The sequence below is a fragment of the Entelurus aequoreus genome, linkage group LG15 (genome assembly GCF_033978785.1).
Source record: "Entelurus aequoreus isolate RoL-2023_Sb linkage group LG15, RoL_Eaeq_v1.1, whole genome shotgun sequence".
Taxonomy (NCBI): domain Eukaryota; kingdom Metazoa; phylum Chordata; class Actinopteri; order Syngnathiformes; family Syngnathidae; genus Entelurus; species Entelurus aequoreus.
Genome location: NC_084745.1, coordinates 18,721,400 through 18,741,180, shown reverse-complemented (window position 1 = coordinate 18,741,180; position 19,781 = coordinate 18,721,400). Strand labels below are relative to the sequence as shown.

The window sequence follows — 19,781 nt, the reverse complement described above, 5'->3', positions numbered from 1 at the left end:
AGCTTCAAAAAAAAAAAAAGTCTGGTGTAAAAGTGCTCAACAATAGCTCATTAACCATCAGATTAGTCTGCTATAACGACGTGTACCTGATAGGCTATTACTGTATAATCACTGCAGCTTTTGACTCGTTTGCAATCCGTGCCTGCCTGCGAGCCACTGAGAGCGTGTATCAATTAAACATCCATTGAAGGCACTACACGCGCACGCACGCACACACACACACACACACACACACAACTAGTGATCTGGATTAATTATTCATTGAGAAGATGTTGGTCAGGATTCTATGGAGCGCCAACACTTGACTCTTCCCGAGCATATCAGCACTGCTGGCGTAAACATGACATATTACAGCGGCAGAGGAGGAACGGATGAAGCGAAACAGAACAGGAGACATTTCCAGCGTCTACCCCTGCAAGTTTGTGACTCATCCACGGTGAAGAAAATGACACACCAAGGTGTATGTGGGGAGCGTGGGGAGGGGTGAAAAGCGCTGAGCAAGTTGGAGAAATGAATTATTAGGCCTACAGCCAGAGGTTTCCACCGCCGCTTGTGCACGCCTGGGTTATTTTTAGCGCCTCGACAGAGCGCAGGAGAGTTCAAACCCCCTCGATTTAGTGGCGGTGTGTTTTGGGAGGAAAGCGAGCCTGTTAGTAGACTACCGGATGCTGCATGGCTTAGGATGGATGTGTGGTCAGGGGGGAAAAAAGAGCTAGGGTACAACCTACAACGTGTCTATTACTCCTTTAAAGGCCTACTGTAATTAAATGTTTTTATTTAAACGGGGATAGCAGATCCATTCTATGTGTCATACTTGATCATTTTGCGATATTGCCATATTTTTGCTGAAAGGATTTAGTAGAGAACATCGACGATAAAGTTTGCAACTTTTGGTCGCTGATAAAAAAAAGCCTCGTCTGTACCGGAAGTAGCGTGACGTCACAGGCTGAAGGGCTCCTCACATTTCCCCATTGTTTACACCAGCAGCGAGAGCGATTCTTACCGAGAAAGCGACAACTACCCCATTAATTTGAGCCAGGATGAAAGATTCGTGGATGAGGAACGTGAGAGTGAAGGACTAGAGTGCAGTGCAGGACATATCTTTTTTCGCTCTGACCGTAACTTAGGTACAAGGGTTCATTGGATTCCACACGTTCTCCTTTTTCTATTGTGGATCACGGATTTGTATTTTAAACCACCTCGGATACTATATCCTCTTGGAAATGAGAGTCGAGAACGCGAAATGGACATTCACAGTGACTTTTATCTCCACGACAATAATACATCGGCGAAGCTCTTTAGCTACGGAGCTAACGTGATAGCATCGGGCTTAAATGCAGATAGACACAAAAGAAATAAACCCCTGACTGGAAGGATAGACAGAAAATCAACAATACTATTAAACCATGGACATGTAACTACACGGTTAATGCTTTCCAGCCTGGCGAAGCTTAACAATGCTGTTGCTAACGACGCCATTGAAGCTAACTTAGCAACGGGACCTCACAGAGCTATGTTAAAAACATTAGCTATCCACCTACGCAAGCCCTCATCTGCTCATCAACACCCATGCTCACCTGCGTTCCAGCGATCGACGGAGCGACGAAGGACTTCACCCGATCACAGATGCGGTCGGCGGCCCGGAAACAGAGGAAGTCAAGGTGAGGCCGGCGGCTAGCGCGTCTGCTATCCATCTCAAAGTCCTCCTGGTTGTGTTGCTGTAGTCCGCCGCTAATACACCGATCCCACCTACAACTTTCTTCTTTGCAGTCTTCATTGTTCATTAAACAAATTGCAAAAGATTCACCAACACAGATGTCCAGAATAGTGTGGATTTTTGAGATGAAAACAGAGCTTTTTGTATTGGATTCAATGGGGTGCGAATACTTCCGTTTCAACGATTGACGTCACGCGCATACGTCATCATACATAGACGTTTTCAACCAGAAGTTTTGCGGGAAATTTAAAATTGCACTTTATAAGTTAACCCGGCCGTATTGGCATGTGTTGCAATGTTAAGATTTCATCATTGATATATAAACTATCAGACTGGGTGGTCGGTAATAGTGGGTTTCAGTAGGCCTTTAAAGCAGTGTTTTTCAACCTTTTTTGAGCCAAGGCACTTTTTTTCCTTGAAAAAATCCCGACGCACAACACTAGCAGAAAACATGAAACTCAGCAGCAGATATTGACAGTAAAAAGTCGTTCTCGCAATTGTTGGATATAAATTCAAAGCATAACCAACCATGCATCACGATAGCTCGTCTCAAAGTATGTGTACTGTCACATCACGCCATGACTTATTGAGTTTTTTGGTGTTTTCCTGTGTGTAATGTTTCCTATTTCGTTGTTGTCATGTCATGTACGTGATACTTTGTGGACGCCGTCTGCTGCTCCACACGCTTTAAGTCTTTGCTGTCGTCCAGCATTCTGTTTTTGTTTACTTTGCAGCCAGTTCAGTTTTAGTTACGTTTTGCATAGCCTTCCCTAAGCTTCAATGCCTTTTCTTAGCGGCACTCGCCTTTTGTTTATTTTTGGTTTAAGCATCAGATACCATTTAACCTGCATACTGCCTCCCGCTGTCATCTGCATATTGTGATCCCGACAAACCATGTTCCCAACATCTACAAAGCAATTAGCTACCTGCTGCCACCTACTGATATGGAAGAGTATTACACGTTACTCTGCCGCGCTCTAGACAGCATAGGCACTCAACAACGGCACATTATTTGCGGATTATAATTACTTGTTTGCAAAAAATATTTTTAACCCAATTAGGTGAAATGACGGTATCTCATGGCACACTAGTGTGCCGCGGCACAGCGGTTGAAAAACACTGCTTTAAAGTATGTGAGGCGGGCAGCAGCTTAAAAAAAATTAAGATGGGCTAACTTGTGTTCCAGATATCATGTGACATGATGTAATTTTAGTTTTTCGGGTAGTAGGAGAGGCTTCCAGCTGTATCATATTCACTGTAGCTCCCTTTGAAAAGTACTCTAATGTAGAGCTACTGTAATTATCGGACTCCAAAGCAAGGATTTCAATCCTTAACAGGCTAGGTTCGACTAGAAAGGTCGATTAAGGTAGAGTGAGGTTTTGCTGTCAGTAATGTTTTTCAATTGAAAATCAATCAAACTGTATGCGATTATATCGACTTGCGTCTAAACCAGGGGTGTTAAACTCATTTTAGATCGGGGGTACATGGAGAAAAATGTACTCCCAAGTGGCCCGGACTGGTAAAATCACGGCACAATAACTTTAAAATAAAGACAACTTCTGATGGGTTTTTTTTGTGTAAAAATACAACAAGCACATTATGAAAATGTACAAATCATAAAGTTGTTTTTTTTTACACTTGCATGTTGCAGTTAATAGTATTCTACATGTATACATGATGTCGTTATTTATACTTTCTGAATAAATTATGTGATAATGTTCATCAGTCAACTCATTGGTGTTCATTTTCAATCAATCAAGATAAAAAAAAATTATACTAAACATACAAAATACATTTCCTTAAGTGAACAGTACTGCAGTCTAAAATAGCACATTTGTCAATTTAAAAAAGTATCAAAAATGTATAGTTGCATATTACACACACAAAGTCTCCAAGGCGGAAGCGTATTAGAAAGTATCCAGTAACAAATGTGTCCGCATCATTTAACCTACTGTGTCATGAGCTTAGGTAACTTCATGAATTATCGCGACCACTAGGCGTCACCAAAAACAAACTCCAATTCAAAAATAGTAGAAGTCCAATTCAAACAGGTAATAAATAAAATGATCAAGCCTTTTCTAACTTTTTAACACTACAAAATAACAAAAGTATGTATGATTCCTGCTGCCAACAAACCGGATCACAATATCGGTATCGTATTGGAAGTGAAAAGTTGTATCGGGACACCCCTAAAGCTCACACAAATTGATGGTATGTCCGTAAGGCTAACTACTTGCCATCTGCCAATGTTATTTGCTCTAAATAAAGGAACTTTATTATTGACATTTAGGCTATCTTTGTTTCGCACTTAAAATTGGCACATTTTCACTTTGGCCCTTAGAGGCAAAACGTTTGGGCAACTCTGATCTAGTTTATGGCTTTTCAATGTGTTTTTTTTCCATTGTATTTAATTTTCAAAAAAATATCGATGTTTCACAGGATAACAACTTTGTGTTATTAATAGGGGTGCATGGTAAACATTAGACCCGGGGTGTCAAACGTACGGCCCCAGGGCCGGATCAGGCCCGCAAACAGGTTTTATCCGGCCCGAGGGTTGAGTTTGCGAAGTATAAAAATGAACCTGAAATTTTGGAATGAAAGAAACAGCTGTTCTAAATGTGTCCACGAGATGTCGCAATAGCAATTCTTTGTAGATGATGCTACATATGTACAAAATAAACCACATGATGATCAGTTGAGGAAAATGATCAAACTACATAAATAACATACTGTAATTTGATTTTCCATCCATCCTTTTTCTAATTTGATTTTGATATATATATATATTTTTTTCTTGATGAACATTATCACATAATTTATTCAGAAAATATAAATAACAACAAATAAAGTATATATAATATTAACCGAAACAGGTAATTGTAAAAAACAACAACAACAACAACATTATGATTCGTACAATATCAGAATGTGCTTGTTCTATTCTTAAACAAAGAAAACAATCTGAAGTTTTAGCAGTCCGGCCCAGTAGATTTTTCTCCATGTGGCCTCCAATCTAAATTGAGTTTGACACCCCTGCATTGGACAAATAATTAAAGTGCATATGTAAGAAATTATGACATCACACCAATAATATTAAAAAATAGCGCTGATAACCAATTTTTTACCAAACAACGCTCCAATGAGGATACCTGCTGTAGGTGTGTTAGGGTGAGCAAATCAAGCGCTCCTTTTCTTTTACTTGTGGCATAAACTTCCTCTGAGCTCATTCTAACAAACCTGAAATTGATTGTTTTGGGATTGCGTGATTGTTTAAAAAAAAAAAAAAAAAAAGACATTTTGCGTGATATTTGAAGCAAATGTTCAGAAAACATTCCAAAAAAACATCGCTACCACAGTGTTTTGAACGCCTGTGCCAAAGGTGGAACCAAGTCATTGTTTTGCAAGTCATAAGTAAGTCTCAAGTCTTTGCCCTCAAGTCCCGAGTCAAGTCAGGCAAGTCCCGAGTCAAGTCCAAAGTCAAGACTGGAAAATCTCAAGTCAAGTCCCAAGTCCTGCATTTTGAGTCTTTTCAAGTCCTTTTAACCACAGACTAATACATTTACACAGATTGTGCATGCTTTTAAAACGCTGTGTTTATTTTTTAAAACAAGTGCATTTGAAATTGCAAGGAAAAAAATGGTGCTGACATTGCACTTCATAATAGCACTATTAACCAGTCATTTTAAACATTTAACTCATTCCTTTACAGAATAAACACATTTGAAAAAACAAGTGCAACTGTACTTATTTGCACAAAAGTGTTAACATTGTATTTCCATGGCATATTGCATTGTAACTAGTTCCACAGCAGTTTATATCCTGTTCTTACCTTATCTCATTGATCTCATCTCATAATGTATGTGTGTTGATGTGTGCGTACACATGAAAAACATAACAAATACATGAACATAACAATGAACAGAGTTGTACTTTTTAGAGGTCAGGGCCCTATGCAATATGTACACATATTCTTAATATAGTATACATTTTAACTGACCTTTATTTGACTATGTCTGTCTTTTTGTTGGTGGCTAAAATACGCGGTGCTGCCGACCGCCGTCTAACCTTACGTTACTGTGTGTGATACATTGACTAACGTAACGTTACGTATAGGTACCTCATGCAAGCCTGCTTAAAAAAAATCACTTGACAAAAAGTATGAATAAGGTAGCGAACTGCAGTGGACGTAACAGATTGCCGTGTTTGCAATGACGTTATAATAATAATAATAATAATAATACCTGGGATTTATATAGCGCTTTTCTAAGTACCCAAAGTCGCTTTACATGTTAAAAACCCATCATTCATTCACACTTATAACCATAGACATCTTATAAGTAGACGCAGCATTGGCTGCTGTGACGCGAGAAATTCGGCCGCCATCTTGAAGTGGTGATGAGGAGCTGGCGAGCAGCCTAAATTGACAGTTGGCAGGTAGAAAACAAAGATGCTAAACTGACAGTTGACAGGTAGAAAACAAAGATGCTAAACTGACAGTTGACAGGTAGAAAAAAAAAGATGCCGGGCTGGTGTTCAGCGTTTTCATGCTCAAATGAGCGAACTGTTGAAAATAGGAATCGGGGGATTACTTTTCACAAGTAAGATTTAACATTAACGTACTATTGGTTGTATTTTGTGAAAATAATATTACCACGTAGTTGAGAAGGAGCAAAGATCTTCAATATTTGTATGTGAAAATCACAAAGAAATCTTCTGGGGGAGGATGACGCCCCTACAGGGGTTTGGTTTACAAACTTTCAGCCCCACCTAAAACAAAATTCACCAGCCGCCACTGATTATGATGCATTCTCATTTTAGGCAAAGTACAAGACAGTACTTTTTTTAGCAGTAAAATTGTAACCAGGACTAAGTCTTCAAGTAACAATATTCAAATACTAACATTGTTGGGTAAGACAGAATTTGGTTTTATTCTGAATACAGTGAAACAGATTGGTGGTTTTAGCTGATATAAAGACTTTCAGGTGTTTATATATGTTTAAGTATTTGGCCGACGCTTTTATCCAAAGCGACATACTGTACATAAAAAATACATATAAAACAATCACTGTAAACATTATCATTTAAGGGAAGAATGTAATACAAAATATCAATACAAAGTGTTAAAACAGAATAAACTCTCTGCTGCTGCAGCAACAGAGATACAGTCTATAAGATATATAGATATCTAACGTATTCATACATTGTTTGTGTAGGATATACGCATGTATATATAACCTAATCATATTGTTTCTTCAATTTAAAAATAGCTGACCGTTTTTTTCCCCCTTCTCTGGGATTATATTCCCAGTTTTGATCTCAGACGTCTGGTCACTTATAGCATATAAGAATATTCTATTACTGTTAAGCAAACTATGAATAATAAAACACGCCAAAACATGTGTCCTTTATCATAGCTACACGTATGACAAAAAACGCGTGAAAATCAGTGGTATTCAGCGAGGTAAGATGAATTAAATGCGCTGACAGTTCATTGCTCCTGCCAAATTAATTGCACTGAGTGGAGTGGATCACCACTCCAAGATGGCGGCCCCGCGTCTCGTTAGCGCCAGTAGGCAGTAGCGCTCCATGCTGCGTCTACTTGTAAGATGTCTATGGTTATAACGTTAGCAGTGAGTTTACAGCCTCACTGATTTAACTACACAGCAAATAAAAGTTACGTTACTTAGCCAATAAACGTTAGCTTACATTCAAAATTTACCGTTCTTTGTGCAACTTCAAATGTCGAACGAAGTTGGAAGTTGTTGCGTCTCCGTCTGTAATCTTCGAACCGCATGTTTTGCATACTGCAATTAGTTTTTTGTTGACCAAGTCGTAGTTTTTATACCTGAACAAAACTATATTTGGCATAATTTTTTCTCACTGGCGTGTTGTTTCACAGCTCTTCTTCGTTGGTTGTCCTGCAATTTGATTGGATGAATGCTGTGGGATGAAAACAACGTGGCTGTAATTTGATTGGCTGTTGTACTGACAGGCAGCACACACGCTGACAGACAGACACACACGTACACAATGAAAGATACGGAGCGCTCCTGAATAACTTTTTAATCTTTGGGTTTTGGGGAAAGTAGCAAGTCATGTCAAGTCAAAAGGCTCAAATCCAAGTGAAGTCACAAGTCATTGATGTTAAAGTCCAAGTCGAGTTGCAAGTCTCTTTACATTTTGTCAAGTCCAGTCTAAAGTCATCAAATTCATGACTCGAGTCTGATTCGAATCCAAGTCATGTGACTCGAGTCCACACCTCTGCCTGTTACTAAAGAAGCTGCTTTAAATTTAATTCAGTTTGAAAATAATAGATATGAATAAGTTAATCGGTTTTTGGTATTGTTCTTGAGAAGCAGGAAGTTATCTGTATCAGTTTGAGAAAAGAATACATTATGCATGCCTATAGATTTTAGGATCAACATTTCAACTATTCCCCGTTACTTTACAGCTATTTGCACTTTTATTTGTAATTTAAAACATTTGTATGCTCGTACAACACTTAAAACCTTTAGCATATCAGTATGTGGAATTAAATATGGAACGGATTAACCAAAGAAATCTAACAAAGCACCAATATGATTCAGTTTAAGAGACGGTTCAAACTACAAGTGTTCACAAAGTACACAGAACAATAATTATGATGAACATCTTGAACCCTTTTTCTTTTGAGATAAAGATTATTTATGTATTTAAATATGTGTATGCTTACTATGGTATATCATTTATTTATTTGTTCACTGTTCTGTTACAGAAGTGATTCTCAAACTGTGGTGTGGGCGCTATCTAGTGCTACGCCAAATAATCACTTGATTAAAGTACAGTGTTTTATTTTACTATAATCAAACACAGTGTTACACTTCAAACTGTGTGTAATGTGACAGTGACAACAAATAATAAATATAAGAGTTGAATAAAACCTCTGTCATGTTTTTAATGAATATGTAGGCCTACTACGCTACTGTATTTTAATGTTGGTCATTATGGTGTTTTCTAAGGTGGTACTTGGTGAAAAAAAAAAGTTTGAGAACCACTGTGTTACAGAGAACAAGGACATTGGATGATAAAAATGCTATAGTATGAAAAGGGGTAGGATTAAATAAGATCTGCTTCTTCCTACTCCTTTTCGGACGTGCTGTAATGAAACAACTGGAATTGTGTGTTACATTACATTGTATCGTATGCATGTTCCAAATTAACTGAAACTTAACTGAACTGAGCGGAAGGCATATCTCTCAATTTACCAGTCGATCTACGTTCCCATCCTCACCTATGGTCATGAGCTTTGGGTTATGACCGAAAGGACAAGATCGCGGGTACAAGCGGTCGAAATGAGTTTCCGCCGCCGGGTGGCGAGGCTCTCCCTTAGAGATAGGGTGAGAAGCTCTGCCATCCGGTGTGGAGCTCAAAGTAAAGCCGCTGCTCCTCCACATCGAGAGGAGCCAGATGAGGTGGTTCGGGCATCTGGTCAGGATGCCACCCGAACGCCTCCCTAGGGAGGTGTTTCGGGCACGTCCGACCGGTAGGAGGCCACGAGGAAGACCCAGGACACGTTGGGACGAAGTGGCTGGGGAGAGGGAAGTCTGGGTTTCCCTGCTTAGGCTGCTGCCCCCGCGACCCGACCTCGGATAAGCGGAAGAAGATATCCATCTTCTTCCGCTTATCCGAGGATGGATGGATGAACTGAACTGTTTTTCGTCTTAATAATTTTAAAATGTGCGGAGGGCCGTTAGAATATTACCGGCAGGACGTGAATGGACACCACAATAGTAGATAGTATAAAGCAGTGTTTTTCAACCTTTTTTGAGCCAAGGCACATTTTTTTCATTAAAAAAATACGGAGGCACACCACCAGAAGAAAAGGTTAAAAAAATCAAACTCCACCAGGTTGTCGTGCCTTATTTTGAGTTTGTTGTTGTTTCCTGTGCGTCGTGCTTTAGTTCCTGTCTGGCGCTGTTATTTTGGTGACCCTTCCTGTTTTGTTGGTGTTTTCCTGTAGCAGCTTCAAGCCTTCCTTTGAGTGCTATTGCCCGCACCTGCTTTGTTTTGGCAATCAAGACTATTTAAGTTGTGCGTACGCTATCCTTCTTTGTGGGGACATTGTTGATTGTCATGTCATGTACGGATGTGCTTTGTGGACGCCATCTTTGCACTACACGCTGTAAGTTTTTGCTGCCGTCCAGCATTCTGTTTTTGTTGACTTTGTAGCCAGTTCAGTTTTACATAGCCATCCCTATGCTTCAGTGCCTTTTGTTAATTCTTGGTTTAAGCATTACATACCTTTTTAGCTGCACGCTGTCTCCCTATGTGCTCTGCATATTGGGATCACGACAAACCATCCTTGATGCGTTCCGACTTCTACAAAGCAATGAATACCTGCTGCCACCTACTGATATGGAGTATTACAAGATTACCCTGCCAAGCTCTACACAGCACAGACACTAGACAACGGCACATTATTAGGATTATTGATTTGCAAAAAATATTTTTTGGACCAATTGGGTGAAGTTGCATAGTTTTCCACGGCACACCAGACAATATCTCACGACACACTAGTGTGTCGCGGCACAGTGGTTGAAAATCACTGGTATAAAGTATGCTTACCGGAATTCTGGAGATAAGTTGGGCCTGAGGCCATAGAAAGCAGCTGATAAGGTCAAAAGCCAAGGAGGGACAAGATTGCCATCTTCACACTCCAAGTAGGGCGTAGACCACCTGAGGTGAGTCTTGTCCGGGATGAAACTTTCTCCTCTCCTCAGGGAATTGTCCACCGATGTGAAGTCTTGGCTCAGAACCCTTTTATGGAAGGTGAGCTTCTTCCTGTCCTTAAAGCCGTGGAACCACTCGGTTTCTGCAGTGCGGTTGTGCAGGTGATGCCCAACCGTGTCCTGGAGCACAATCTCACCCCCGGCCCTAGTGGCTTGCAGGTGCACCCAAGGCCCGGGAGAAGCGTGAGACTCGTCGGGGGCGAAGGCGACCACGGCCCGGTGGATGTCGGGGTCCCCCAGCAGGATGCTCCGGACCAGGGCATGGTACCACTCCACGTCTCGCCGCAGACTCTGCTCCCTGGACCTGTTGGCTTGCAGCACCATGTTGAGGAAGTTGCTGGCGTGCATCACCGCATCCAGCACGGAGCCATGCGGACTCCCTGGCGCCCTTCCCCGCAGTGAGGCGAGCTCGTACCTCTGCGAGCAGTTGGCCCGCTTCAGGGCGCCGGAGTCGCCCGTGTGAAGGAACTCAGCCACGGCGTCGCTCGGCCTCAGCTCAGCCGCCTCCCCGCGGAGATGCGCCAGCCGGTGGCCGCGGTGCGTCCGGCCGCCGCCGCCTCTTCCTCCTCCTTCGTGAGCGATCACGAAGCCAACTTGCAGCAGCAACGCCAGCCGGAAGACAGCCATCTCCCTCCAGGACGCGTCCGCGGCTCTTTTTTAATGCGGGGATGGATTGCAGTAGATCGAAAGAAAGCCACGCCGCTACACCATCGCTCAGACACTTGTGGGATCTTCTTAGCCTTTTTTTTCCCTCAAGGAAACTCTTTCGCTGTCCTCGCTTGTCCTTTTTTCACCGACACGTCATGGAGCTGCTCGGTGTCTGCGGCAGGCGTCCTCCAGCCTGCAGACTGAATCCCGACCAGGAGGAAGAAGGCGGCGGTTATTGTTATATTTATTTATTTATTTTCTGCAGGCACCGAGTCAGCTGGGAGCTCCGCGCTCCTCGGGATGACACTCCGCCCTCTTCCGACCACAAAGAGCATTAAACGGGCCTATAAAAAGCGGCGGAGGGACCCACCGGGAGCTGGGCGCTCCTCAAGTCCGTCTACCGCGCGCTCTCATAGGGCTCCTGGAGCGCCGTGGCTCCGCTCTATGGTCGCTTCGTCTGTCAATCACGGCGGGGAAGGTTTGGTGGAGATGTGCTGCTGGAGGAAAGACACAAGCAAGAATAGTAAATGACTAATGGGTTAATTGACAAAAGAAATACAAAATAATATTGACTGTATACACTATATTGCCAAAAGTATTAGGCCACCCATCCAAATGATGAGAATCAGGTGCCCTAATCACTTGGCCCGGCCACAGGTGTATGAAATCAAGCACTTAGGCATGTAGACTGTTTCTACAAACATTTGTGAAAGAATGGGCCGCTCTCAGTGATTTCCAGCGTGGAACTGTCATAGGATGCACCTGTGCAACAAATCCAGTCGTGAAATTTCCTCGCTCCTAAATATTCCAAAGTCAACTTTTTCCGGCTTTATTATAAGAAAATGGAAATTTGGGAACAGCAACTCAGCCACAAAGTGGTAGGCCATGTAAAGTAAACTGACAGAGAGGGGCCAGCGGATGCTGAAGCGCATAGTGCAAAGAGGTCGCCGACTTTCTGCACAGTCAGTTGCTACAGAGCTCCAAACTTAATGTGACCTTCCAATTAGCCCACGTACAGTACGCAGAGAGCTTCATGGAATGGGTTTACATGGCTGAGCAGCTGCATATAAGCCATACATCACCAAGTTCAATGCAAAGTGTCGGGGTAAAGCACCACTGGACTCTAGAGCAGTGGAGACGGGTTCTCTGGAGTGATGAATCACGCTTTTCCATCTGGCAATCTGATGGACGAGTCTGGGTTTGGAGGTTGCCAGGAGAACGCTACATTTCGGACTGCATTGTGCCGAGTGTGAAATGTGGTGGAGGAGGAATTATGGTGTGGGGTTGTTTTTCAGGAGTTGGGCTTGACTCCTTAGTTCCAGTAAAAGGAACTTTGAATGCTCCAGGATACCAAAACATTTTGGACAATTCCATGCTCCCAACCTTGTGGGAATAGTTTGGAGCGGGGCCCTTCCTCTTCCAACATGACTGTGCACCAGTGCACAAAGCAAGGTCCATAAAGACATGGATGACAGAGTCTGGTGTGGATGAACTTGACTGGCCTGCACAGAGTCCTGATCTGAACCCGGTAGAACACCTTTGGGATGAATTAGAACGGAGACATCAGTGTGTGACCTCACCAATGCGCTTTTGGAAGAATGGTCGAAAATTCCTATAAACACACTCCGCAACCTTGTGGACAGCCTTCCCAGAAGAGTTGAAGCTGTAATAGCTGCAAAAGGTGGACCGACATCATATTGAACCCTATGGGTGAGGGATGGGATGGCGCTTGAAGTTCATATGTGAGTCAAGGCAGGTGGCCAAATAGGAGCATCAAATTCTGGGTCCTAAAACACAAGACTCCTAAAGGACACCCCCATTCCACCCCAAACACACACATGCATGCACTAAAAACAATTATTGCATGGATTTGGTTAAAAGCAGCTTTTCAAAACACTTATAACAACTTTAATTCTGGGTTTTCCTTTTAAAATGAGATTAACATATCTAAACATTGATACCCTCCTAAATCATTTAGTTTTGTTCAAAGCGGTGATATTATATATTTCTACATTTTAAAATTTTTAAAAATTCATTGTGGTCTACATAACATGTCATAGTGGTTATTTGGTCAAGATGTTGCATAGATTATGTTTTACAGACCACACACTAAAAAATGTTGGGTTAAAAAATAATCCAATTTGAACCCAACTGCTGGTTCAGAAAAGGACGAACCCCTTATTCGAGTTATTTTAACTCAACATTTTGGGTTAATTTTTTCAACCCAACTTTTGCGTTGAATTATTTAACAAAAAAATTGAGTTATGCTCACTACAATGTTGGGTTATTCCCAACCCTACTTTTGGGTTGCGCAACTTAGCGCTCCTTGACCCAATAGTTGGTTAAAAATTATACATTTTACTGCTGGTTTGTCCTACTCCTTCCCAACTACCGATCAAAATTATTTTTAATTCCATTAAAATATACTCTAAAGCCAGATATGAGTGACATTTAATAGCGAAGAAGAAAAGCTTAGCATGTAAACAGGCAAACAAAAAGGCAAAGCTTAGCTCAGGAATCAAATTAGTAGCCGTCATAACTGTTGCGTGGAAGCAAAAAAGAAAGCCAGACTGAGTGTGGCGAAAAAGCAGGGAATAAGTAGCTCTCTAATTAGTGCCCAGGAGCAGGTGAAAATAATCTGTAGTCATGGCAACTAAAACACAAACTGAGGGAGTCAAAAACTAAACAAACATGACGGATCATGACATTAGTATTTATATACAGCATGCTCAAATATTTTCATGTACATAAGATGTGGGATTGTAAATAATGTTAATGAGATTAATCCTTAATAAAATTCCTTTCAAGAAAAAAGTACCTTTTTATTAAAAAAAGCCTTTTACCCCAAAATGCGTTACTCATTGAAAAACAACCCAAAAATGTATCAGAGTTTTGAAAACCCAGAAATTGAGTTAAAAATAATACCCTTCTAACCCCAAAAATGGTTTGCTCTTCATAAAAATAACAAAAAAATGTAACCCAACACTCGCAACTCATAAATTGGGTTATCAAAATAACCCAGCATTTTTTAGTGTGCATCTTCAACCCGATTTCGGACCGTCTCTTCAGGATGCGCCGCTTCCATAGAGACAGATTAAGTTCGAACTATACGCTTCTTTTTTAGAAATTGCAACAGCGGAGCATCACGTGCATGTACGAGCCACTATGCACCACAACAAGAGGATCGCAAAGAAGAAGGAGCTTATTGATTACAGCGCCAGACTAAAATGGTGGACTCGCGCAAAGCTCTTTGGGTAACTATTTACCATATATGGCAAAAACGCCACCAATGGGGAAAATTCCAAACGGCTTGCTTGGAGGAAGTATGAAGGAAGGCAAGATTGTTTTATGAATATCTTCCCCATGCCATTCAAATTTTCGGGACTTATCGGCGTCATTAGGTCCATTTTAGTGTGGCTGAAGGAACGTACCATTATGGTAAAAGGTCGATTAGGAATTACATCCATCCTCAATATACTTTTTATTCATCTGCCTCTCTCTTTCATCCCTCCAGGGTGCAAAGATGGCGGCGTGTCACGTCATGGTGTGTGGCCCGGAGGCATCCAGACCTGGAAGCGGGACAGCGCAGGGAGATGACAGGCGTGACGGCGTCGGGGTGACAGAGCTGGCAGCGACCGTCAGGGATGGCGTAATGCATAGGAGAGCGACTCGGAAGGTCCGGCCTAACCAGTCTGACATCTGGAAGCAGACGGCAGACTGCAAGGCAATTCATTAGGAAATATCGATCGCTCAAAAATTGCCATTTCGTCTAATGGCGTTCATGAATCAGATTAAACACGGCCGTTAAATGAGTGCAGTGCAGCCGACTGTGGAGGAGGCCGCTTTAATGTGGTTAGGTGTCATGGCAAGCTCTCAAAACCAGTATGACACTGGTGCAATTTACTTGATGACAATGGAACGATCTGTACAGTTGGATATACCGTAATGGTTGACGAAACGTAGCAAACATGCAGTTTGAAAAAGTGCTCTGGTGATAAAATGCATGGGAAACATCAGCCTGATTGATGATGGACATCACACTTCCTTTGCAAGCGTGAGCCATCTGGCTTGTCAGTGGTAATGCGCTTCCAGTTGGAGAGCGTTGTGAATATATTATATCCACACTGGCTCTTGGGCCGAGCTCGACCGTTTGTCCTTCTAACGTATATCGACGCAAAGTGGATTGCCAAAACACACAAAACAGAGACGACGTCCATCCGTTTTCTGAGACAGGAGTGCAGTTGTGCATGACCCGTCCCTCGTCCCGTCTTACCTCCAGCCGGATATCACGGGGAAGGTGACGGGCGGGCGCAGGAAGCGATGGAGGATAGAAGAGGAGCCATCTGCGGTGCGACTTGACAGCTTGACACCTGAGATGGAGCACAAGTGGAAAGTGAGAGCAGGCAGGGTGGGACTAAATGATGGGGACACTCAATGCACAACAGTGTTGGGAAATTTGGAGTCCTTCCTAGGGCAGCATGAGTGCTGCCGGCACTGGGGAACTGCGGTTCATTTATGGGGAAGACGAATGGACTGTGCAAACTGGGTCACGTGGTGATTTTCTAACATTTGTAAACCCGTTTTCAAAGGACAGTACATCTGAAGTCAAAAAGGCGCATCTCCCCAGTACTAGCAGCACTCGTGCAGCCCCAGACAATAATGCTATCACCTCCATGCTTGACTGTCGACACTGTGGTGGATTGTCCAGAGCTTAAACAGCAACAAAAGTGAATTTAGTACAAAAAGTTTATTTACCCATTATGTAAGTCAGATTGAGCTGTCCATGCAGACACACAACGTCCTCCGGAGGACACACAAAAGCAATCTCTCTCGAGTCCCGGTCTCCTGCCAGTTTTATCTGTCTCTTGTGCGTCACAGTTTTTTCTCGTGCGTCATTTGTTTTTGCAACATCCTTGGATTCCTTAATCATACTTAAACAATCAAAACATTCTGTAGACAGGTTGGCACGACTTAATATTCACTTTTGTCCCACACCCGGGGACACAGAATAGAAGAGAAATTAAATGAGCATACATTCTTGACAGACATGAAATATAGGTCAAAGGTCAGAAATTCTACTACAACACAATTATCATACTACTGATTATCATACTACTCACTTGTGTTTCCAAATATTTGGACATTATGCGTTGACTTATTCAGTAGATAGTAAATCTACACTGAAATTGCACACTTAAGTATAACCACTTCTATTGTACAGTGGTACCTCAACTTTAAAGGGGTCATAATATGATTTCTACAATTAAAACACTTCCTTGTGGTCTACGTAACATGTTATGGTGGTTCTTTTGTCAAAATTTTGCATAGATGATGTTTTACAGACCGTTTTCAAGCCGCTTTCTGACCGTCTCTTCAGGACGCGTTGTTTTGCGGGCGGTCTTTTTTTTACGTGGCTCCACTTCGACAGCGTTTTCTCCCGGTCATCCATGTTGTAGTTTTTAGCGCTTCCATATGGCGTCTACTGACAGATATACGTAAGTTACAACTATAAGCTACTTTGTATTAGAAATGGCAACAGCGCAGGATGCTTGTGCATGTACAGGCCAGTCTGCCCCACAATAAGAGGATAGAGAAAAATAAGGCGCTTGTTGACAATAACGTCGGACTACAATAACAAACTCGCGCAAAAGCCCTTTGGGTAAATGTATACCATATTTGCAGTGATGGGCAAGCTACTTGGAAAATGTAGTCAGCTAAGCTACAAGTTACTCTCGATTAAATGTAGCTAAGCTAGAGGGGAAGCTATCCCCAGAGCATTGTAGCAGGTTACACGGCAAAAGTAGATTGCGACATCAAATATATATATATATATATATATGTATATATATATGTATATATATATATATATATATATATATATATATATATATATATATATATATATGTATATATATATATGTATATATATATATGTATATGTATATATATATGTATATATATATATATATATATATATATATATATATATATATATATATATATATATATATATATATATATATATATATATATATATATAGATCAAAAGTTCGTTGGTCACAACATTCATGAAGTTTGGTTCTTTTATGAATTTATTATGAGTCTATACTGAAAATGTGACCAAATCTGCTGGGTCAAAAGTATACATACAGAAATGTTAATATTTGCTTACATGTCCCTTGGCAAGTTTCACTGCAATAAGGTGCTTTTGGTAGCCATCCACAAGCTTCTGGCAAACTTTTGGTTGAATTTGTGACTACTCCTCTTGACCAAATTGGTGCAGTTCAGCTAAATTTGTTGTTTTTCTGACATGGACTTGTTTCTTCAGAATTGTCCACACGTTTAAGTCAGGACTTTGGGAAGGCCATTCGAAAACCTTAACTCTAGCCTGATTTAGCCATTCCTTTACCACTTTTGACGTGTGTTTGGGGTCATTGTCCTGTTGGAACACCCAACTGCGCCCAAGACCCAACCTCCGGGCTGATGATTTTCGGTTGTTCTGAAGAATTTGGAGGTAATCCTCCTTTTTCATTGTCCCATTTCAAGCACCAGTTCCATTGGCAGCAAAACAGGCTCAGATCACAATACTACCACCACCATGCTTGATGGTAGGAATGGTGTTCCTGGGATTAAAGGCCTCACTTTTTCTCCTCCAAAATTATTGCTGGGTATTGTGGCCAAACAGCTAAATTTTTGTTTCATCTGACATCACATGGACAAAGATAAGACCTTCTGGAGGAAAGTTCTGTGGTCGTTGAGAAGAATTGTTGTACATTCTTGGGTAGCAGGTTATAATTTGCTTTGTACATAATTTTAGCTGTTTGCAATTGCACCAAATCGTTGAATTTCATATTTGTGATTCAATAAATAAAGGGTTTGTATGTTATCTACATCCAACATTATGTATTATTATAATTTATATTTTTTGTTACACCGTTAGTGTATGAAGTGCACATTTGTAGTTGTTTCCCCATATATAGACTTGCAGTGTGTATATAAAATGTTGCTGGAGGGGTTTGAAGTTGTTTTAGAGGGCTTTGAATGGTACAGCGGTGACTCCCATTAGCCACATCTTTTTTATCATCCTTAAAATCCTAAAAAAAAAAGACGTGTGTTCTTGTCTCGCATAATGATTTTGAACGATTGGCAAAATTTCCCAAAAAGTGCAGTTCCCCTTTAAGAGCTTTGTCACAGAACCAATTAAGCTTGTAAGTTGAGGTACTAGATGTACAAGAAAGTTTGATCATATTACGCTTATACTGACTCACCTACACTGGCTTCCTGTGCACTTAAGATGCGACTTCAAGGTTTTACTACTTACGTATAAAATACTACACGGTCTAGCTCCATCCTATCTTGCTGATAGTATTGTACCATATGTCCCGACAAGAAATCTGCGTAAAAAAAACCTCCGGCTTATTAGTGATTCCCAGAGCCCCAAAAAAGTCTGCGGGCTATAGAGCGTTTTCTATTTGGGCTCCAGTACTCTGGAATGCCTTCCCGGTAACAGTTACAAATGCTACCTCAGTAGAAGCATTTAACCCTCCTGTTGTCCTCGGGTCATTTTGACCCCCCACTGTGTTAAAAACCAAAAAAAAATCCCCTAAACGATATTTTTTTAACTTGAAATGTTATGACTTTTCCTAGATTGGCACCAACAGTAGAAAAAGTGAAATGTTGCTTTTATTCACATTTCCATGTAAGCTGTACAAAAAAATTTACAAAGGTGGTCTTCGGGTCAAAGTGACCCGTGAGTCACAAAGTGTTGAAAGCAAAGTCACAGAGTTATTTATAAATCACAGAATGTTACAATGTTTTAGTTGTTATAGTCCATCAGTAGCAGAGCTCTTTTTCTGTGGATTTCCAGAGATTATAAAGGTGCTGCAAATCACAGGGCCCCAAATTCTGTCTGTGCTGAAGCCATGAGTGTGCGTTATACCGCTGAAGAGGCTCTAGAGCTGATTTTTTCAGATGTCCAGCAAGACAACTCTGATTCAGAAGAGGAAGTGGAGGATGTATCAGAAGAAGAAGATGGGGAGGAATACAATCCAGAGCATGATGAATCATCCTCAGAAGAAGAAAACCCTGAAGCTGAAAGAGAGACTTTCCTTTCAAAAAATGGCAAAATAACATGGTCCTCAGCAGCATTTGACCATCAAGGCAGGCATGCAGAACAAAACATCATAAAGATGACCCCAGGACCCACAAGGTATGCCGTTTCTCATGCCCATGACATTGTCTCTACATTCTACTTGATTATCACACCAGCAATTGAAAAAATAATCCTGGAGATGAAAAATTTGGAGGGTTTTCACAAATATGGAGACAGCTGGAAAAAGATGGATGAGACTGACCTGCAGGCCTACTTAGGGCTGCTAATCTTAGCCGGTGTATACAGGTCCCGAGGTGAGGCTGCAACTAGTCTATGGGATGCAGAGAGTGGAAGGCCAATTTTCCAAGCCACAATGCCACTCAAAATCTTTCACACCTACTCAAGACTGATACGATTTGATGACCGTGAGTCAAGACCAGCAAGACGTGTGACAGACAAACTTGCAGCCATAAGAGAGGTCTGGGACAATGTAGTTCTTCTGAGCACACTGCACACAGATGGTGACGTTAGCGATTGTGAGGACAGGAAGCCAGTC

General features: G+C 41.5%; 1 protein-coding gene across 4 annotated transcripts in view; it reads right to left on the bottom strand.

Annotated features, from left to right (window-relative positions):
* Positions 1–19,781, bottom strand: part of gpr158a (G protein-coupled receptor 158a) — a 188,240-nt gene that overhangs the window by 157,102 nt on the left and 11,357 nt on the right. For 3 of the 4 annotated variants that reach the window (XM_062020954.1, XM_062020958.1, XM_062020955.1), the window contains exons 3-4: positions 15,407–15,503; positions 10,322–11,630 (exon numbers count right to left, since the gene is read on the bottom strand). In XM_062020954.1, coding sequence (XP_061876938.1) covers positions 10,322–11,112 — 791 coding nt within the window. In that variant the 5' untranslated portion in view covers positions 11,113–11,630; positions 15,407–15,503. The remainder of the gene's footprint in view (positions 1–10,321; positions 11,631–15,406; positions 15,504–19,781) is intronic. The other variant, XM_062020956.1, reaches the window with a different exon arrangement.